This window comes from Chelmon rostratus, chromosome 7 (genome assembly GCF_017976325.1).
Source record: "Chelmon rostratus isolate fCheRos1 chromosome 7, fCheRos1.pri, whole genome shotgun sequence".
Taxonomy (NCBI): domain Eukaryota; kingdom Metazoa; phylum Chordata; class Actinopteri; order Chaetodontiformes; family Chaetodontidae; genus Chelmon; species Chelmon rostratus.
Genome location: NC_055664.1, coordinates 19,408,030 through 19,431,181, shown reverse-complemented (window position 1 = coordinate 19,431,181; position 23,152 = coordinate 19,408,030). Strand labels below are relative to the sequence as shown.

The following is a 23,152-nucleotide window of genomic DNA, read 5'->3' as shown; positions in this document are numbered from 1 at the left end:
CCCAGAATGCCAAATTGAAATGCCATTTTACTTATTTCTTCCTCAGTTTGCTCACACATAGTACAAATCTAACTGAAACATCGTTTCTGCTTGACATTCTGTAGAGCTAATAATATTCTGTGCTGCAGCACTAACAATATTTCTCCAAGTGCACACACACACACACACAGATTGTGTTATTGATTGCATACTGTCCTCTTCTGATGATTTTTTTTCGCTTTATGTTCCACTATGGGAGGAGATATCAGCGCATTTCTCACACTGATACGATGAAATAACTATGAGAGGTTTCCCCACAAGGTTTAACAAGAAAGTTGCAACATTTAGACAGCCAGGTTTGTGTTTTCAGAGAACACTGTGATTCCTGGCAGTAATTAGCACCTATTACCGAGCCATCTGCTTAGCAGCGTCTCCGCTGGCTCCCTGAGGAGCCACTGTTTGTCTCTGCTGGGTCCAACAATACCCAAACAAAGTGGTGAATGATGCAGCTTCCTGCTGCCATATTGGCTCACTTTAACATCTATTGCAGCCCCTTATGATTACAGCACCTGTTTTATGAAACCATTTACTTTATTTAAAAATTCAGACAGTATTGGAATAGATTTAATAATGTAATTAAACTATTAAGTGCCCCGTTGGAAGTTTCACTTAAATTATGAAGGTTCTGCATCTATTATATAGCTTATTTTCTAGCTGTCAACCTCAATTTATTAACTGATCTGTAACTGTTATTGATCTTAAAGGAACACTATTTAGGAAATGTGCTTATTATCAGATTTATTGCAAAAATTTAATGGTAAGATAGAGACAACTCTCATATCGGTCCATAAAGTATCAAGCTGCAGCCAGCAGCTGGTTAACTTAGCTTAACATAAACCCCAAAGAGCCACACATCGTTGTTTTTGGTCTTTGGTTTTTGTGCAGATTAAACGACCCATTAGTGAGCTTTAGAGGTGTTGGTGGTGTGGACACAGCCAGGCCAGCAGTTTCCCCATCCTTCAGCCTTTATGCTAAGTTAAAATAACCATCTGCTGTCTGAAGTTTCATATTTAACAAACAGATAAAAGTGGTTTTGATCCTCTCATCAAATTCTGGACAGGAAACGAATAGGCGTAATTCCCAAGACGTGAATTTATTCCTCTAGCTGTCAGTGTAAGCTGTCTGTGACTCACATAATAAGTGGAGAAAGAAGTGAAATACAGTTTTCCTCAAGCTTAAATTTTATGTTTTTTATGTTGCTTCATCATGCCCGGACATCCAGCTAACAGATTCACAATATATAATATACTGTATACTTTATTTGTATGGCATCTTTCACACAGAACAGGAACAACCCACCTTTGTAAATTCTGAACATGGATGGAAAATTCCTGTGGAAACCCTGTTAATGACTGCCTCTAGTGTCATTTGATGTAACCTCATTTTACCTCTCAGTTTTTAGTTTGCAGTTTAAAGCAAAAACTGATAAGCTGATTAATTAATTAGTCAATAGTTTGATTGTTAGTAATGCTATAATTTTTTTTTCAAGCAAAAATGCCAAAAATAATTGCTTAACCTTCTTTATTGTGCAAGTTTGCTGCTTTTCTTTGTCCTCTGCGACCGTGAGCTGATTATGTTGGGATTTTGAACTGTTGGACAGACAAAACAAACATGATGCAGGCTATGGGAAATTATGACAGGCATTTTTTTTCATTATTTTCCAACCTTTTCATAGCCCAAACAATCAATCTGTTAATTGAGAGAATAATTGGCAGATCAACGTATCATGAAAGTAATTGTTGGTGGCAGCCCAACTGCAAGTATCGCTCTTCTTCTATTTATTCATTTTGCCACTTTTCCAAAATAATTTTAGCCAGCCAATGTTTTTGGTCCTGTGGGTAACTTGGCTAAAGATTGTTGTGCTCCTCTGTAAATTAAATATAACACCAAAAGGTTCACTGTTTCCAGAAGAAAAAAAAAATCACACGCGCTACTTAGGAAATACCTTCATATTCTCCTAATCTCATACCATAATAATTAGTAATCTGTAATAAAGAGACAGCGAGAGCACGTGAATAAACTGAACACCCTCAATCATTGCATTACCTCAATCACTTTTACATTCAGCTGAAATTTTATCATCAGTGCCACCTGTTAATATGATTAATGGCCCCTGGGCTGCATTGAAATGGAGCAAGTCTTTGCTCTCTCCCACAACACGCACACACACAAACACACACACGCACACACACACACACACACACACACACACACACACACACACACACACATTACACAGCTCACTGAGCTGCCGCACTGTTTCACCTGAGAGGAGCTCCGGGATGTCGCTGTCTGTGTGTGGGAAAGAAATGAGTCTGGATGTTACTCTGACTTTCTCCTTTGTATTAGGCACAGAGCCCGTTTGTGAGTGTGTAACTGTGTGTGTGTGTGTGTGTGCGTGTGTGTGTGTATGTGTGTGTGTTTTGGGGATCAGAGGTAGAGGTGAGAGCAGGGCTGGGTCCCCTGAGGGAGAGCTGTCACTCTGACAAACCTGACATTTGAGATGTGGCCACAAGTCATTTCGCCTTTCCTAAATGAAAACACAGGCACGCACACACACACACAAACCCGCACACACACACACACACTAGGCCACAGAGGTGTTTATGCAGCTGTACTTTTCCTTTTTACCTCCTCACTATTCTGCTGGTTGGAATTGAGAAATGGAAGTTTGAGATGTTGTGAGCCACATTTTGTGAGTAATGGCAGGTGTACATTATGGAAACCTGAATATGTATGTTTGCTTTCAGGTACCCAGTAATTCTCTCCATCGAGAACCACTGCAGCATCCAGCAGCAGAAGAAGATTGCTCAGTGCCTGCGAGAAATCTTTGGAGACAAACTGGATGTGGGAGATCTCCTGAGCAGAGGCTCCAGAACACTACCCAGTCCTCACAGCCTGAGGGGCAAGATACTCATCAAAGTGAGAACACATATATGGATGGATGAATGGATGGATTGTGGACTAACAGTTTGTGTTTTTGGATGAATAAATTAATTGCCCAGTCGGTTAGTGCGCAGAGCGCTTGCTTTCTCCATATTTGACTTAATGCATGACGCTGTGCTGAGGATGGGAGTGGGAGAGGCAATGCAAGGCAGCTAATTAATGCCCATAAACAAGGAAGAGGAGAAAATGAGGAGCAAAGCATGCCATTGTATTAATCATGGAGGGGAAAGGAGCGAAGATGCTGGAATATGATAGCTGAGCAACAGATAGTAGGTTTTTATTTTATCACAGCACACACACAAACAGAGGCACGGTGACTCAGCTGCGGCTGTTAAACTATTCATTTTTTTTAATTGCTGCTCGTCACAGCGATCCTGCAACTGACCGTGATGAATAGATGAATATTTAAAGACATTTAAATTCCATGGAAAATATGCACTGCTACCCAGCTGAGTTTATACAGAATTACAATTATCTTTTTTTCCTAAAATCCCTGCCCAAAACAAAAACAACATTATTGTTTTTCAAATTTCTTGCTAGAGACACTCAATTTGACACTTTCCCCTCAATGATTAATAAAGTCTTTGATTAACTTATAATTGAGTCACCACAGGTGTCACACATATTTCGTCCTCAAAACACCCCTGACACACATTCAGACTAATCTGTCTCTCCAAAGGTCTTTTAGTTAATGTTAATGCTTGTTACTTTAACATGTATGGAGAAACAACAGCACTGTTTGTCTGTTTAAATTACATACATGGAGGAAGTCACATTTTACAGTCTGTAAATTCTTCACAAGCTTCACAAGCTTATCTCTTTGCAGCACCTACTGTTGTCGTCAGTTAAGGCTGGACAGGTGTGCAGCAAGATGATCTGTGAAACATGGTTGTCATTATCATGCTCAAAAAAACAAAACAAAACAAAACAAAAAACGATAATAATAAACGATAATAATAATATCTATCTAATATCTTTCTTTTTTTTTAAATATCAGCTCTCACTTTGACGGCCTCAGACCCAGGAGATCCTTATCCACCGGCACAGTACAGTTATTCATACAAAGAAACAGAGAGAGAGAGACAGAGCAAAAGCTTTCAGCTTTTATTGGATTTTTGCTGTAAGATCCACATGAAATTGACTTTATCTGCGTTGTGAAGAAAGCCTGCATTGTTCCTGGGGAGAAGGTGCTCTGGCTTTGTCCCTCCCCCAGCCAGATATCTTAAAAAAAGTGAAAGAGCATTATTGATCGTCTATAAAGCCCTTTAGTCCTCTCTAACAGGTTTCCTCCATCCCTTTCCTCCCCCTCTCTGCACTCGTTTGAGAGCCTTTTACCACTCTCCATCCCCCAGTGGAGTGAGAGGCAAGATGAGATAATAAAGAAAAAATGGTGAAAGGGTTTTTGACAGTCGCCGAGAGAAGGCAGAGAGGGCACGGACTTGTGTGCTTGAAACGAGGGCGGTGATGTCTGTGTCAGTGAAAGACTGGCTGTACTGTAGGAAGCTCGGAGTCTGGCAATGATTTTAGAAGGAGCTTAGAAAATCTTGACTCCCACTCACGCCTTCAGAATGGCTCGTTGATGGGCTTCCACTCTGCTGAAAGGGCTGCTCAGGGAGCTCCTTTCTGCAGCTGATTGTACTATTTGTGTGTGTGTGTGTGTGTCTTTCGTGTGCTTACGTGTGGCAGTAATGGCACACGCTGCGGCTTTTGAAAGACTTTAACGTGTGCGTTTTTTAATGTAGGCTTGTGTGCAGTTATGTGAATGTCTGAGTGAAGCGTGTTGCACCCTGCTGTGTTATTCTTGGACTATCTTGGAGGTGCAACCTGTGTGGGCGTTCAAGCGTATAAAAGCAAGGATTTGCGTTACATTTAAGACATATGCACATGTCAAACGTATGTTTGTCACTCTCCTCCCATCTCTTTGTCTGTCCTCTCTCGGTCCAGGGGAAGCGTCTGCCTGCCTATCTGTCTGCAGACGCAGAGGAAGGCGAGGTCTCTGATGATGACAGCGCAGATGAAATTGAGGATGACTTCAAGCTTAAGAGCAATAATGTAAGACTGAGGAATATTACTATGAAGACTATGTCGACACAAATATGCACAAATACTCAAGTTAACTCCAAGCAGACATGTTACTTCACATTACTTGAGTCTTTCCTCCTTGTTTTCACTTAGTTTCCATCATTCGAAGGCCTATGGAGTTAACTTTGTGTCTTTATTTTGTAGAGATGAAGTAAATGAAAAAAGAGTCTGGGAGTTTTTTAAATTTCAGCCATTAGTTTTGATCGTTTTCTTATTTACATCATTGGCTTTAATTATTAGTTATATGTGCTTGCAAAGTAACCAGTGGCTCAGGATGACCTTTTCCATTTCAATTAGTGCAAAGCAGCAATAAAACACACTAAATGAATAAAACGTATCATCCAACAAGTTCAAGCAACATTTTGATCAATAAAGCAGATAATATAAATGAGAGGATGTTGGAAAACTTTGCTTTTTACTCCTTTTTTATTTAATTTTGTAGTTTTACCATTATCTTTTGAAAAATAATGATATAAAAGCAACTTTATCTAAATTTTAGCCTTTTTCTCCGACTGCTGTCCACCTTTCCGTCTGGCTCTGGTTGTGCTTCTCTTTCAGTTCCTTAAGTGCTGCTTAACGAGTTCATTCAGAAAATAAGGCAGCAGCAGCATCATATCATGAAAAAATGACTTTAGAGTTAAGACTGGCAGCAACCAATGCTAAAGAACATCCCCTGCCTTCATATACAGGGACCACAAAGATAATGTGATCTTAATGGCATTGTTGTGCTTGATATAATGACTGCAGTAATTGGGCAGTAATGCTGGTGCTTGTAAAGGTTTACATCATCATTATCGCAGTAATGTTTTGGAATGATCAATGTTTAATGGTGCAGATATGATATTAAATCAATGTAAGCACAGGAAAATAGTTTGAAAGTCATCTCAGCTTGCTTATGCTCATTGCCTGGTGCCATTTTAATAGTCATTCTTAATCCTGTTCATTTATTGCGTGGCACAGTAGTGCCAGGGTCCTCCTCACCACATTTAAAGCACAAAAGCACTCAGTTATTTTCCAGATGGTTCAGTTGTGTAACCAAATATGGCATCATTCTTCCACATTTAGCTGGAGGCATGAGGCTGCAGATGCCACTTTGGATGATCGCTGCCATTTTAAAAGGGTGGTGGCAGGTTTCCACCATCGAGAGGTTTTGTCTTTGAGCTCATTAAATCAGTGTGCTTTCACAGCAGTCACCACTAACGTTGCATAAATAGTGTGATATATTTCTCATCCAATAATGGTCCTTTTAAAGTGTTTACTATTAGGCTGAGCGTACGATTTTAGAAAAGTTGTTGTTGAATCCAACTCCTGCTGTACGAGTAAACTGAACATCGAATCGTCTGCGATGTAAAGTGTAAAGCCAAAGCTCACGATTTATGTGCTCACAGTGTACGTATAAAATAGAAAATAAAACAGCTCGTTGGCCCCAGTGGATGATTCTGGCTAATAAAGATTCATTTGAAAGCTGAGAGGCAGGCAGAAGTTTATTTTCTAGCAGAGGTCTGTGAACACACACACAGCAGCACCAGCAGACTAACAAGATAGCTGAATTTTGTATTCACATGACATGCATCGTGTCACCATGGTGCTTACAACACTCCTAAGAGTTTCACTTTACAGTGTACTGTGTATGATTGTGTATGTGACAATAAAACCTAATTTGATTTGATTGGCAGAGCAGTGAATGAGTGAACAAGGCATTGATTCTGAACACCAATCATGTGTCTATATAGGTTTGGTGTACCACCAACTGGCTAAATTAAAACAATGCTAGTATGTGGCAGATATTAAATAATCCAAGAGAAGTACAATGCAGCTTCTAGCAGTAAAGCACCAAACACCAGACAGATATTTGTAAGGCATTCATGTTTTTTTTTTACGCATAATAATGAAAGAGGGCATGAAATGAAGCTTTTTCAGCACACACAAAACTGCACTCTTCACAATATTTAGCAGAAACATACTCAATCTTTTGCTGCTTTAAAGTCTAAAATTTTAAGCAGTATACACACTGTCTTGCAGACATAAAAAAAAAATACTGCTGCTGTCGTTACTTTTCTTGCCAGAAGGTGGTGCTGGTTGGTCTGACACTGCAGGACTGACTGTGGCGCTGTGGCTCCGCAGTTTGTTGATAGTGGCTGGGGTCAGGTCTCAGGTGCTTTGCATCCGTAGGGGTTGTGTGTGTTTGCTCCAAAACACACTATGCTCCATCATCTCCTGTCCATGTGTACCCTTGCACCTGCACTGAAATGACCTCTTGCTTCCACGCCGATCTCTCTTTCTCCTTCCTCGGCTTAATAATTGCCCTCTTCTTTCAAACAGGGCAATGGTCATCACCAGGTGGAGTCTCACATCAGAAAGAAACTGGACTCTCTGCTGAAGGAGTCCCGGATCGGAGACAAGGAAGATACCGACAGTTTCAGCATCCGAGCGCTGCTGCGGGCCACGCACCAGGGTCTACAGAAGAACCTGCGGCAGGTACCAGCCTGAGGCAGTGTGTACAGCTGCATGTGGAGCAGAGTAATACGCGTCAACAGATGAAGAGCAGAAAGAGAAGAGAGGGGGGATAAAACTAGGTCATGGCATTAGTCATGGAGGGAACTGAAGAAAATAAGAGTAGACTAGTTACTGCACCACTCACAGGTCAAACACACCCACTGAACACATACAACAGGTCAGTCAGCCAGCACCGCCTCAGTCCTCTCTGAGGGGACAGCAGTGTTCACACCTGGGTGGTGTTTCATGCAAAGCATATCAAAACAGACCAAAAGTGAGGAGAAACTAAATGTCTGCAGTGTTACTTAATATTTAATTGCCCTGCTTGTCTCTAGCGCTATTTATAGAAGCTTCAGTTTCCTGACAGCCATTTTAACGTAGTGGGTGCTGTGCATCAGGCTTTCCTCTTCTCTTTATCCTTCTCCTGCTTTGTTGGTGTTCCCCTTCACCTCAATGTGTATATAGCCTTTTTTTCTCTCTTCTCTTCTTCACTAGTCATTTTCCTTTCTTTCTTATTCCTCACCCACTCTCTTCTTCTGCTGTGTTTTGCTTTACTGGCTGATGTCTGTTGCAGCCGCTCCAGCTACTGAGCTTCGGGGTTTAAGTGACTCACTGGGTGCTAATGTGGTTGTTATTAGATTCCCATCACATAATCCACACATATGAATGTAAACAAGCATGCACAATCACACATGAAGAGTCTCTGAATGTGTTCTCCTTGTCTCTAGAGCTCCAAAGGGGTTTTGAAGAAATCCCAGAGCAGATCCTTCATCACAACGCTCAAACAGAAGGTGAGAATGGAAAGAGGGGTTGCTCTCTTTTGCTTTTTGTGTGAGGTCTGAAATGGCTAATTCAGGTTAGTACAGCTTCTGATCAGTTGGCATGAAATGTTTAGCTACTTCATTCTTCAAGAATAACAAAACTTCAGGTAGTTCTCGTCATTAGACAATGTCTGTTGGACATTATCAGACTTATATCGACCTGACACAACCAGCTGGCCTTAATGAACGAACACTGTCTTTTACTTGAAGAAAGAACAGGCAAGTCGCACTAACTGGGTCAGATCGCTGATTTTATACCCAGAACTCTGTTGTGATGGCCTTTGCTGCTGTTTTAGCATGCCCAATCAGCTGAAGGGCCGCTGCAAGAGCCTGCAAGAGCCGACTATAGAGCCACTGCACTGAAATCCAAGCCTAGCAATGACATACAAATGATGCCTGACAGCCAGGTTTTGGTTTAGTGTGTCAGGGCTCTCTTAGACGACCACTGACAGAGCAGTAAAAGACCAACTTGTTTTTGTGGAGGGCTGCTAATTAACTGAGGTGGCAGCTGGGCTATGTGCTTTTTTTAACCTTTGGACAGAGCCAGGCTGGCTTTTTCCTTGCCTCCAGTCTTTGTGCTAAGCTAACTGTGTGTTTCCCTTCATATTTACCCTACAGATATGAGAGTAATATTAAACTTCTCTTTTGACTATCGGCACGAAAGCGAATGAATATATTTTCCAAAATGGTGAACTGTTTAGTGATAAACTGGCCTACTTAAAGGGTATCCGCGCCCTGAAATTCTGCTACATCACATATGGGAAACAGAAAAGAAGCCTCCTCACTGCTCTCCTGTAGATAATCATAAAGTCCCACATAGAAAATGCATATACAAAGCATCCTTTGTCGAGTTATCATCAGCTTGTGGTAGGTAGAAAGATCATAATTAAGAGTGCCACACTTGTTTTCCAGTTCCACACTGATCACTGCAGTGAATGCATGGATTATGCACATTTGAGAAACATGCTGATCTAAAGCATGTTTAGATGCTCTGTAATGTATGTGTTGGTCCTTCACATAGCTGCTCATGGTATGGCCTATTCATTTAACTCTCTCTCTCTCTCTCTCTCTCTATATATATATATATATATATGTATATATATATATATATACATATACATATATATGTATAGATAGATAGATAGATAGATGTTTGAGCATTAATGCTGTGCGTCTGTGGTTGTTTTTGTTCCATTTTGTCTGTGTTCCCTAATTTCTCACCCTTCTCTGCATTTCTTCCTCCATCCATTTGCTTCTTTTCCTCTATCCCATCCTCCGTTCACCCACTCACACCTCCTCCTCATTCTTTTATGCCTCCCTCTTTGCATATTATGCATCCTCCCACGTGCGTGTATATATGCACGCATGCATTGGTGCATGTAGTGTGTTGGCAAGCAGCCTAAACACTGTAATTACTGCGACCCTCATCCTCTTCTCAACTCCACTTTAGCCCTAATAGAGATGTTCCTTCTTTCCAGAAAAAAACACACAATACACCAAATGCACGCTCGCTGTAATTACATGTGCTACACCTAGAACACCCACCAGCATGCACATGCAACACTTAAACTGCTATTACAATAACAACACTAGAAATCACGCAGAAACACATACAATTTACTAAAGACACACTATCAGTGACCCTTTCACACTACAGAGCACTTAAACTGCGAGGCTGTGTGTAGGTGGTATCATGTGTGATGTATGTTTAAAACATTTTTCAGGATTTCAACTGAAGACAAGAATATAAGCACTACTTTTCTGCTATTCAACCAGTAAGCTAAAACCTTCATTGCGGTGTAACTTGTGCATTTGTTTATGCATACTCCTGTGTGTGTATGTCCATTGTTCAGAGGCACTCCAAATCCAGGCTGTCATGCCAAAGCGTGGACAAGGAGGAGGACAGTCAGGAGAAGTCTGGGAGGGAGGCTGGAGGACAGTTCAACAGGTGATCTTTGACCTGCTTCGCCACAACACTGAGAACCCCTGACAACTGAGAGGTTTGATAGTTGCTAACTGCTGGGAGCACTGAACAATCCGGGGCATCAGTGGCACCAGGCAAACCATTTATTTATCATGCATCAATGAAGGGCAGCAGGAAGGCTTGGCTATGCCCACTCTGCAAGCCTTTGTGCTCTGTTATGACTTCCTGCTCAGATCAGATTTTTCATTTTCCATGTTCACATTATATTTTTAAGGCAGCAGGTTTACAGAACGGACTCACAAGTGCAAAAGCCCAAAGACAGAACACCCAGGATGAATAAACCGAGAACAAGAATAGAGACACAACGTGTGGTGCCATCGTTTCGCTCTGATGGCTCATAGCAGTGGTAATTGTATAGAACAAAATTCAAGCGTGACAGCGTTTTTATGCAATATTTCTTGTGTTAAAAATAGGCTTACAGCTTTGCTTTCACATTAAAGCCACTCTCCTGTGACCAGTGATGGAAGAAGTATGGGATCATTTATGTAGTAAAATATCACACTATAAAAATATTTCCTTACAAGTAAAACCATTATATGCCCATTGTGCAGACTGACACTGTAAGTGGTCTAATTTTTAGAATGGGTAATAGATTATTATATCTCATGCATTAAAGCAACAATTTGTGAAGTCTGAAAGAAGAAATAGTCAAGTTGTTGCGGTTCACGAGGCCAGAACCCAGATGCAGAGACGTAAAACAAAGTTTATTTACCACAAGCGGTACTCAAAAACTCTTCTTTCCAAAAACAAAGTACAACAAAGAAAAGCCACGAGGGGCAAAGTACCAACAGAAAGCTCAAGCGACAACAAAGTGACAAAGTAAAGGATGAACTAAAAATGACTGCTATGGGAAAAATTGGATCTAGCAAATAATGAAAAATACACAAACAAAAACTCACAACATGGAACAAATTTCATTGAGTAGGAGGAGTGAGGTGAGAGGTGTGATCGCCTCACAACAGAGCGTAGCGAGAGGCACTGACACAGAGAATAGTCCAGCAACAAGACCAGAGCGGAGGCTGCTTATAAAGGGTGATTTAGCCAATTGGAGACAGGTGCGTCTCAGCGCTCTCCGCGAGTTGATCAGCTCCTGCTCCAGTCTGAAACAAAAGAAACACCATGAGTGCGTGGCACAGAGGCCAAAATATCCCACCAGAACAAAAATATTCCTCTTAAAATGAAGCATTGAATTCATAAGAAATAATACACACCTTTGTCATGTCAATACACTCAGGTGCTGCTAAAGCTTTAGCTGGTCTGGTGTGACCAGTAGCTTGTGGTGGCTCATGTTAGCTTAAGACTTTAAACAGATACTCTTGTGTAACTGACATTACTGAGTCAGTGTGCTGAGGTTACAGGTACATAGACTTGTATTAGCATATAAGCAGAGGTGGAGCACATCTCAACTGCTTTATATACTGTTATATACGGTATTTTAATCTATGTCAATGTAACATATGTTCTAAACAGATTTTGCTATAAGAAGTAAGTGATAACTAACAGTTGTGATATAGATGTAGTGGAGTCAAATGTCCCTCTGAGTCGTGGTGGAGTAGAAGTGGCCAAAAATGGAAATACTCAAGTGAAGTACCTCAAAATTATACTTAATTACAGCAGTCAATGCACTTAACTGTTAACCACTGCCTGTATCACTTTGAGCTTTTTGAGTTATGTGAATTGTATGCAAAATATTCCACCTCACTGTCTCCCCACCAAAAAAACCACGACTGCTGCAGTCCTCCATCTCTCCTCAAGTGTCAGCATGGAGTCATGAGAAACATGGTGCACTGGAGTAACATACAGAAATGCCACATGAGCACTCATATCAGCATTGAGGTGCAAGTTCCATTGCTAAAAATGAGGTATTCACCAAACGTATGACCACATCTGAAAGAGACGCAAAACACAGTTAATTAATTCAGGATGTGCTTTTTCCCATTCTCACTATTATTATTCTAAAAATCAGATCTGATTCAACAATGAAAGGGAAAATCTAATTGTATCTGTTTTTGTCTGCAGCATGAATTTTGTATCGCACAATTCTTTATCAATCACATCGTTTGCCCACCTCTGTCTCATTTTTTCCTTTCCTTTGTGAGCGGGCATTGGTCAAGAAGTGTGGACATTTGGCTGTGTTTTCCTCCCTCATTCTCTCTCTGTATATAAGGTCTTTGTCTCTCTTTGTTCTTCCTGTCTCTCTTTGCATATTCATATATGCATGTCCTCGGGAGCTGTCACAGCACAGATTCTGCAAGCATGTGTCTGAGTAGCTATGCGACTGACATGCGCAAGCTGTCCTTGTGCAAGACTGTGTGTGCGTGTAGTTGTATGTGTGCGTGAATGCGTGTGAGTCTTGCAGCACTGCATGCGCTCTGATCCCCATTAAGCTTTTTGCCTTTGATGCTCTGTCCTGCGGTTTGCAAGCTGCCTCACTGATGCACAATCCTCTCCTGCCTCCTATACTTTTGCCGATGTAGATGATTAAACAAATATATGATTGTGTGCAAGTCTTCTTCTTTTACCTGTCTTGAATAAATCTACACAATCTCACACACTCTCCTTTGTCCTCTCCTGCATTTGTCCTCTGTCTTCCGGCATTTGTTTTAGGGGTGGAAGGAAGAGGAAGACAATGAAACTGAGTAGAGATCTGTCAAACCTGGTGGTGTTCACCAACTCTGTTGCCTCGCAGGAGTGTCTGAATGAAGGTAAAACACCAACACACAAATTGGCTCATTGCAATCTTTACCTTGGACATTTGCTCATGCCTGACCCATTTTTCTCTTCAGGTACTCCAGGTGACGTTCTGTCATTCAGCGAGACCAGGGCTCAGTCTCTGGTCAATCACAGAGCCGAACAATTCCTGGCTTTTAACCAGAGGCAGCTGTCACGGATTTATCCCTCAGCCTATCGCATTGACTCGTCCAATTTCAACCCACAGTTTTACTGGAACGTGGGCTGTCAGTTGGGTAAGACGGCTGTCTGTCGCTGTAAGCTGTTGACCTGTTTGTCTGCTCTTGAAAACAACAGGTGCCTTCCCTGTAGCCACATGCCTGTCATTGCACAGTAATTGACACTGCATACCAGCTGCATGCACACACGCAAACAGATTATATCTGTGGCAAACCACACGCTTTATAACTTTTCTATGTAACTCAACAAGATATGTGTGTACTGAGTTTGGAAGTTTGCAAGTTCAGTCGTGGGGCTAAGGTTCAGTTTGGATCAGGAACTGGTGAGGATTAGCGAGAAATACATAAATAGGGAGAAACACGTAAAAATTTAAAAGAAGATGAAAAGGAGTTGGAGCCGAATATTTTTATCTGTGCAGAAATGAGCAGGAAATCCAAGATCCAAAGAATCCCAGCCTGTCCCTGCCAATTACATCTTTTCCCATTAAATTCAGAGAGCAATATTGGCTTGTACGATATCACCGATCCAGGTATACAAAAATAGAAACAGTTAGGAAGGAGAAAGGAAGTGAATAAAAAAGAAAAAGTTAAACAAACGGCAAACTCTGAGATCATCTTTGAAGCAGCTGAGATTCGCTCTTTTCTTTCTGTTGTCTTTTTGGCTTCTTTCCTTCCTCATTTCCTCCCTCTTCTTCTAAGGCTTCAAGGGTGAATAGACAAACAGGCTCAATGAAAAAAATGAATGAATGAATAAACTAAAGAGCAACACTTGCTTTAATCTGAAAAACAATGCTTAACAAGCTTAACAGACCACACATCTACACATGCTACATATTACTGCGTAGCTTCCACAGATTTTCACAGGTTACAGAAACTGCACCAATATCTGGCTAATAATATAAAAACTCAATATTGTATGTGGATTTTTTCTCTTTCAGTTGCTCTGAATTACCAGACAGAGGGCAGGATGATGCAGCTCAACAGAGCCAAGTTCATGGTGAATGGAGGTATTGGCTACGTCCTCAAGCCCCCTCCCATGTGTAAAGGTACTGAAACAGACAGACTGCAAGCACACATACAAGCACAAATACATGCGTACAATCAGTGTTTGTTCAGACGAATAAAAACTGATGTGCAAATCTTTGTTCCTTTGTTGTGATTTAACATTTGAAATGAAGCTGCAAGCTTAGAGACAGCACAGCTACTTGTAGGGATGGAGCCATACCGGAAGAACTGTTAACCACAGAAATACATACAATGGATATGAGAAATTTAAATGTAATTGTTATGTTAGGAGAGCAGATAATGTTGCATTTGATCTGAAAAGTACTGGAGGAATACAGAATGTGACATGTGAAGTAGTTATGCATTCAAATATAAGTAAGCAGTAACGTACATATTATCATCAAAAATCTTTATAATAGGCCCTTTAGCTAATAATATTTCACATGACAGCATGTTCAGTGTATTCCCGTATCTGCTTGCTCAATTGAACCTATAAGATATTTTCAGAGAAGACACGAGTTTTTATTGGCACACAATTACAGGAAATAGAAGTAAGTGATAACTGACTGTATCAAGATAGATACATTTTCCTGCAATTCAATGTGACATATTTGCTCTCTTTAGAAACTTTAGGATCCTCACTACAATTATTAATTAATTGCTGTGAGTTTGAGGTGTGTTTCTGCACCACATGAAGTTATAAAGATGATCTCATGCCCATTATTCTCCAGTACTGTTATATAATCAAGGAGTTAGGTACATAACAAGCTTGCTGCACATGTAGTTTGCGATGCTGCTCTTAATGATGTAATGCCTGCTGAAAGCAGACAACATGTGTCCTCACTCGTAGGTTTGAATGCAACTGTAGCCACTCGTGTCAACATTATGTAATCATTAACAGAAATGTGACAGAAACATATATCTGCTATTTTCATCATTCTGCATATCACATACCTAAACTGGAGCAAGCAGAGGAATCAGAGGACAGGACTTTAGGATTGAGTGATGGCGTTAATCAAAATTCTTGCTCTGCTGTCTCTCATTCCCTCCAGGCTCCTTCAACCCATTCAGTGATGACCCGCTTCCAGCTTACCCCAAGAAGCAACTCGTTCTCAAGATCATTAGTGGCCAGCAGTTGCCCAAACCACCAGACTCCATGCTGGGGGACCGCGGAGAGGTACAAACACACCAAAACACATACACTGTGTGCCCACATTCACCATATGTCTCTCTCTCTCTCTCTCACACACACACACACATGAATGCATGCATTATTATACTGGAGTACTCAGAGACTGCTCAGCTCGCTCTTAGCAGAAATATGTTCAGCATAACAGAACAAAATGTAATTAATTTTATTGTCCTCTCTCCTTTATCAGATTATTGATCCATTCGTTGAAGTGGAGATCATCGGCCTCCCAGTTGATTGCTGCAAGGAACAGACGCGAGTTGTCGATGATAATGGTTAGACACAGACAGATCAGTTTGAACTGCATCACAGTACCGCACACTCACTGAACCACTGAAGAATGATTTAACTGGGCATCTAATGACAATGGACAATCAAATGAGAATGTGAAAACAATGTGGCACCGTGAAAGAGTGATGAACATACAGAAAATTATCACCTGAATCTGCAGCTCTGCTTGACGGAGCTTTACAGTTGAGTTCCAGATCATTGTTTAGCTGTCTGGACTGTAGCTTTACTGTTTTAATTCACTCTAATTGTTTTTATACTGTTTTGTCCACAGCAGGCAGCTGTTTTAAGTTAAAAAAAAAAAAAAAAAGGTTTAAAAACCCACTTTACGCAACCTGCTCAGCACCAAACAGCAGGCAGACACAGTTAGCAACTAGCTAGTGTGTAGAGTGGAACATTTATCAGCAAGAGAGCCACATATTTCCCACAGGAGCTAGTAGAGACCTGAAACAGAGCTAAAATAGAGTGGGTATTGGACATTTTGGATAAAATGGACAATATTGGCACAGAAACATGACTCCAAACGAATGATAATGTTTCTTCCCAGCTGCTATATTGATAATATGTCAGTGTTGTGTTTAGAGTTTGATTCTGCTGCCCCTAAGTGACCAAAAAAAAAAAAAAAAAAAGAAGTTATTTTATTTAGGAATTACTTTAATATTTTTACAGCTTTATTATCTGGATGTACAGTTGTAGCACCGCTCCTTTTTGCCATCCTAGCTGCTGCATCTTTTACTCCCAATAGATGTTGGTAGAGAGTGAGTATCTCAGGTCACATCTAGCCATGTGTGCATAGTTTAGACAAATGCAACTGTAGTAGAGATAAACACATTTCTTCCACTTTAGCATACTTGCTTGTTACTGTATTTTCAAAATACACTTTTTTTCACATCAGATGTTATGACTTGTCACAGTTGGAAATCATTCAATGAATCATGGCTGAATTTCATTGAGCTGCCTCTGAATAGAACCGAGCCATTGCCATTACCTATGTTATTTTCGTACTATTGACAAGTCTAAATGTCTGCTGTGGAAAGGGTCTGTTGATGAAACATATTATTGATCAGGAAAAGGCAACAAACTATTTTGTAAACTTTTTACTCATATAGCATAGATCATGATCTGAGGTTATTTTACAGCTCTCTTTTGGCAGTTTGAACATTTAGTTGAAAAACATCCAGTCCAATTAATCCACCTTTTAGAGCTCTGATACATTGCAGATCTCTGTATTCAGGACTGGAAAAACTGGTAGACCATGTCTCTGCTTTCCTTAAGTTTTTTAATGCCTTGATATTATGTTATGACCTTTTCATTGCTCTGTTGCAACAATGCAAACTTTTATTACTCCCACCTTGTACTGTATGACTTAGCTATTTTTCATTGTTTTTTATCCTCTGAAAAGCAACCATTTTGTACCTATGGCACACAAACAAAAGCAAATGCAATGTGATCTCTCCTCTGTGAATTTAAATATTAATAATTATTGACATCATTCCTAAAAAAAAAAAAAAAAAGGAAAAAAAGAGCAGAGATGAAACAATGCCATTACCACAGATGCTCCGGTCTGAGCTGTGGTGCACTGCCAGGATCAAAAGTCAGTTTAATTAATTAGAGGCACAAAGGAAGCATAATCACCCCTAACATATCTCCACAGATGAGGGCACCTGGCAGGGGGAGAGGAAAATCCTCCTTACTACATCCTTACTACAACCAGCAGCACCTATTCTGGTGTTTTGGATGTCTTGTATATATATGTTTTAATGAGACAATGATGAAACAGAACCTAATTATAATGAGCATATATGTGTGTATTTTCCCCAGGTTTTAATCCGGTATGGGAAGAGACTCTGTGCTTTACACTTCATATGGCTGAGGTGGTTTTGGTGCGCTTCCTTGTGTGGGACCACGACCCAATCGGACGGGACTTTATTGGTCAACGGACTGTTGCTTTCAGCAGCCTGATGCCTGGTCTGTGCAAAATTCCTTAGTATTTTCAGCTCTTCTGAGAAAATGATCTTTTTTGTGTGTGAATGACATGAACTTAAGAGGGGACACAGTTTGTCAGCACAAGTTAGAATCACTGCAGTTCTATTTAACACAAACAGACAGACTCATACTTATACGCATAATGTCCCTCATGGCTTTGGCAGTGCTGTGGCTATGGGGCACATTATCTTGTGTCTAGTGGACCATGATTTGCTTGATTTGTAAAGTAAAAGACCTGTGGCTTGGCAGGTTATTTTTGTTGTTCACATCCATCAGAGTTGTCCCTGAACCCCTGATGCCCGCTCCTCAGGGAACTACTACACAACCACCACTCTGATGACAGCCGTTATATTTCTTTGACTCACTCCATCACTCACGCTCTCACTCACATGCTTTCTCCTTCCTTCTCTGCCAACAGGTTACAGACATGTTTACTTGGAGGGGCTGACCGAGGCGTCCATCTTTGTGCATGTGTCAGTGCATGATGTTTATGGGAAAGTAAGTGCTTGTCCCGGTATTTGTTGCAGACTTGCCCCTGTGAGTTTCTTTTGTCAACTAAGATTATATTTTGGAGATAAACAGAAAAAAATCAAGCTATGCTCCTTCAATCCCTTGTCTTTCTAGTGGAGTCCTCTAGTCCTGAACCCCAGCTTTACCATAATGCACTTTCTAGGATCTAACAAGGTATCCTGATGCCCGAGGCTCTGTGTGGTGCTGCATGAAATAGTAATGCATGGTGCAAAAGTGCAGTTTGTCCTCAGCGGTATCTTCAATGACATGTTTGTGTGACATTAAACCACTGAGTCATACAGCTTGCTTATAAGGTCATTTTTATTCAACTGTTGTTGTCTCATTTTCAACAAAGAAGGAATAATATGCAATGTAAGTGTGCATGCATAATCTACAATGGCTTCTTGCATATTATTTACTGTGGTAACTTAAGGTGTAAGGGTGCCATCTAGTGGCAATGCATATAAAAACATGCATTCGCTAAAAACTGTGTTCAGTACTTGGCATATCTTTTCATTGTGTTCATGAAAACTAACACTAATTTCACTGTTATTTGTGTAAAAGTTGTGGTCAGTCTATGTCAGTAGTCACTGCACATTGTTTGATCATGTGTGAAGCACATCTTTGTCCCTTCTTATTTCCTTCCTTCCCTTCCTGTTCCACCTGCCCTCAGGGTCATCAGCTGCGAGGTATCCGGGGTTTGTTCAACCGCTCTTCCAAGTCCTCTGTGGATACAAACTCCAGTGGCCTTCGGAAACGCTCCATCAGTGATCACCTCCTACGGCGCACAGCTAGTGCCCCAGCAAAGGGACGGAAGAAGACAAAGATGGCGCTGTCAGAGTCAGTGGCTTCGATATCAGACCAAAAGAACAGCACAGGTGCAGGAGCAGGAGGCGAGGGCATGTCAGGGAAGGAAGGAGGGGTGGAGAAGCGTCTCCAACCCCGAGCCCCCCTCACCCACAGACCTATCTCCATGCCCTTAGACAGGCTTCTGCAAGGGCAGCTATCCCTCTGCTCCCCAGACAAGGAACAACATGACATGGGTGCAGACACTGTCATTGGTGGGTATTTTTCATGTCATCCCAGTCAAGGAATTAATATATTTTAGAATCATGCAATTGTGCCCAAATTACATCAATTCTAGTTCAATCAGCATAAGAAATGTGTAAGATTCAAGATTCATTATCTAATACTAACAATAAGTAACAGCAATCTGTACCATTGATGTCAGTTAATGTCTGTTAATATCAGGGACACTATTTGGGAACAGTTATGGTGTGTTTTGCTTTGCACATTGATTAATGTACTGTAAAATGTTAGCATTTCCTAATTTCTCTCCTCTGCTTTACTTATCCTGCTACAACTATTTCAAACTCATGTACAGTAACATGTGAACTGACAGACTACAGCCTACTCTCCATGATACCTTAACATGCCTTTTCTGTCCCATCTTCATTTGTTGTGCTTCTTTATAGTAGAGAACTGACTAGGATATTCCTGCAGGTAATCTAAAATACCTATTGTCTGAAGGTTGCATCGTTCAAAAACATCCCAGTATTGCGTCCACCAAGTGTATTTTGTTCCAATGTGGTCAGAGAAATATATTGCTGTGTCATTTGATCCCATTTGACCAAACAATTCCATTTGACCATCTCTCTCCTAATCTGATGTCCGAAAACATGGATTCTTCCTTTTTTAACCTCCACAGCCTCATTTTCCAGCTTCCCCTTCACAGTTGTACTTGGTGATCCATTTGTCTGTGTATTGCTATTGCCTTGTATTGGCTGGACTGTTAATTGTTGTCATTTAATGTTGGTTGGCTTGGTGTTCTACATCTAATGCTAAAAGATAAGCCTATCTTTATTAATTGCTTTGTTCAATTATCTGTGTCCACAGGAGCTTGCTCCTTCAACAGGCCCAGGTCTTCCTCTTTGGACCCTTTCATCAAATCATCATTCTTTATCGAACCAGACATCTCTTCCCCTTCTGAGACATACATCAAAAGAAACAAAGAATTTGACCAATCAGAGGAGGCTTCCTATCTGGTTATTGGTGGGGGAGAAGTAAGAAATGAAGAAGATTATGCTAATTACCAAGCAGAAGACAATGGAGTCAACAAATCAAACAACTTCACAGCACCTTCCATGAACAGCCAGATGAGATCAGATAAACCAGAAACATCGTCAAACAGCACAGCATTTACCGTTGCACCTTCCATCTCCTCGTCCTCCTCCTCTGCCCCCTCCATCATGGCCCCTCTCTCCCCTGTCAGTGTGGACTGTGATCTTAAGAGTCCCAGCTCTCTACATGACAGCACCCTCTCCAGACTCATTGATGCTGTGTCCTTAGGCAACGAGCAAGACACATGTGGCTCTATTTCTGCTCTGATTGGTCAGTTCGAAAGTACTGTTGACCAAAACGATCTTACAATCTTATCTCATGATACCCCTTTCCGTCACTCAAACTTCAGGCCTACCACTCCTAAAGTGCTGCAAGATTTAAGGTCTCCTCTCAAGACCAACACTGCATCTCCTAACAAGAAACATATAATAAGTCCCCAAAAAGTAGCTCATAATCAGAATCATGTAAAACAGGAAATCCTTTCCTTGGCAGATGCACCTGCTCCAGCCATCCTCTCCAGCCCAGAAACTGCTGAGCTTGAGGAGGTCTACACTATTCTGGATGAGGAGGTGCTTTTGCCTGTATCAGTGTACAACCTGAAGAAACAGGCAGTCAGTGTTGAGGCAGATAAGATGGAGAGCACATCCTCAAACAGCTTGAGGTCCTCTCCTGCAAAGGTGGTTCAAGGTTTAGGGAAAGGGCACAGTGCGGGCTGGGATATGCACAGAACTGAGGAGGCTGAGGAGAGTGTATACGAGGAAGTGTTTGATCCCCCACCACCAGTACCAGAGACAGAACGGGGTCCCTCTAAAATGTACATGGGCTCCTCTGTAAACAACAACTGCTTTCAGTTTCTCCATGAGTCAGCTGGCAATGCTTTTGCAGAAGTGGAGATAAATGTTGATGAGGATCCGTTAGAGATAATGCTGACCTCGCTCAGACATGACAGCCAATGGGAGGAGCGCGTAAGTCCAACCAAACGGCATGCTATTTACCAAAACCATGAGTCAACTCCCAACTACTCCCAACAAAAACTGAATACATCATCATACCGTGATCTGCAACAGCAGTACCGTTCACATGCATCTCATGTAGCATTTTCAAAGTGTCCCTCCCCAATGAATCAGCCTTCCTACCAGCTGTCCAATCACCACCAACACCTGAACAACTCCCAGCCTTCTCCTTTTCACGGACCCGCCAACTCTAGAACCTCTAACCCTAGTCCACTGCGTCAGAACAGCTACCCTGTTCCTCAGAGCAAATCTGAGGCCTTGAACAACAGCAAAGACTTCAGCAGTTCCTACACACAACAGAAGAGCTATAGTGGCAGCCAGATCCTAAACAGGTCTCATCAAGATAGGGTTGGGTATAAACGGATGGAGAGGGAGCCAGTAAGGTGTTTCCACAATGGTTTCTCCTCTTCTGAAAGTCTGCCTAGCCAATCTGCTGTGTCTAGAAACATCAGCAGAGACAGAGGCCTATATTCCCCTTCTTCAGACTGTGATGCAGTGTACAGCCACCTGGACTATGACAGCATTACACTCCCATCAGAGTCTTCAGCTCCTCGAAACACCCAGCCACACTGCCAAAGTCGAACACAGTCATACACCCCGAAGCAATCATGGAATGAAAATGTTTCCCTCAATAATATAAGGCACCAGTCACAGCCTGAATCCATAATTTCTCTGCACTCAAATCAAGTCCCTTTATCAACAAAACCCCTGTCTGTTACCACAGACTCCACAGCCCCCAGCCCATGTAAGTCAAAGTCCCTGGGAGATCTGACCTCTGAAGACATATCATGCAACTTCCAGAGCAAATACCACATTATTAGTCGCAGTTTCATCACTCCTCATATGAGGAAGCAAAAGAGGATGGGCACCATGGGGGAAGTAACTTTCCAATCACAGTCTTGCGATCCACTTACAGAACAACTGCGTAAGCTGGTCAGTCTGGAGGGGGAAGACACTGACAGAGATAGACCTCTGCCTCCTCAGTTGCGTCACGAATCAAAACCTGCACTGTCACAGCCACAGGACACAAGTATAGCTCCTATTGTTCCCAGGGATGTAGATGATTCCCCTCCGCTCCTTACCCGTCGCCTATCCTCTCGGAGCCAAAGCCGAGTGCGTCATATTAACAGCCGTGCCCGCGAAAGACAGCAAGAGGCTCTAAAGCCTCGGGCAGGAGTAGTGATCAATAGTACTGCCAGCATTGGGGGGGTAGTACTAAGGAATAAACCAGCCTCACAGAATCCACCACCTAACAGACACTCTACTGGTTCTTACATAGCAGGCTACCTTGGTCAGCTAGAGGACAGGGGACTTCCTGAAGGAGCTTGCACGTCATTGCATTATGGAAATGGGGATCATTATGGAGATCGCTACTATACCGATGACTCCCTTCCACCTGCTGACTCTGACCACCCTGCATCAGAGCCTGAGGTCTATTTTCTGCTCAGACTGTAACTCTGACCTCTAACGACTAAGCAGTGATACTTGATGATGGTCAATTACACCAAAAGCCAGAAGATCAAAGAAATGAATACTTTCCGTTGTTTGTTTCCGTGTTCACAGACCAGTAGGTTTCCCTTACATTAATTTTTATGGGCTATTTCTAGAGAAAGAAAGTCTGTACAATGTAAGTGAAACATCACATATAATCCATGGTTGGATCTTACAGCATGAATTTCCTGTATGAAATGTCCACTATTCAATAGTGAATGGTCTTTCTAGTCTGGCAGTGTATTGTCTATATTCTGCTTAATGTGTAAATG

General features: G+C 41.6%; 1 protein-coding gene across 1 annotated transcript in view; it reads left to right on the top strand.

The window, feature by feature from the left end:
• Positions 1-22,844, top strand: part of plch1 (phospholipase C, eta 1) — a 52,662-nt gene extending 29,818 nt beyond the window's left edge. Inside the window, exons 9-23 of the mRNA XM_041940887.1 lie at positions 2,790-2,961; positions 4,930-5,037; positions 7,390-7,545; positions 8,292-8,354; positions 10,238-10,332; positions 12,976-13,073; positions 13,155-13,334; positions 14,216-14,323; positions 15,335-15,459; positions 15,662-15,746; positions 17,581-17,727; positions 18,164-18,243; positions 18,370-18,429; positions 18,929-19,316; positions 20,152-22,844. Of these exons, the coding sequence (XP_041796821.1) occupies positions 2,790-2,961; positions 4,930-5,037; positions 7,390-7,545; positions 8,292-8,354; positions 10,238-10,332; positions 12,976-13,073; positions 13,155-13,334; positions 14,216-14,323; positions 15,335-15,459; positions 15,662-15,746; positions 17,581-17,727; positions 18,164-18,243; positions 18,370-18,429; positions 18,929-19,316; positions 20,152-22,844 (4,558 nt within the window). The remainder of the gene's footprint in view (positions 1-2,789; positions 2,962-4,929; positions 5,038-7,389; positions 7,546-8,291; positions 8,355-10,237; positions 10,333-12,975; positions 13,074-13,154; positions 13,335-14,215; positions 14,324-15,334; positions 15,460-15,661; positions 15,747-17,580; positions 17,728-18,163; positions 18,244-18,369; positions 18,430-18,928; positions 19,317-20,151) is intronic.
• The last annotated feature ends 308 nt before the right edge of the window (positions 22,845-23,152 follow it).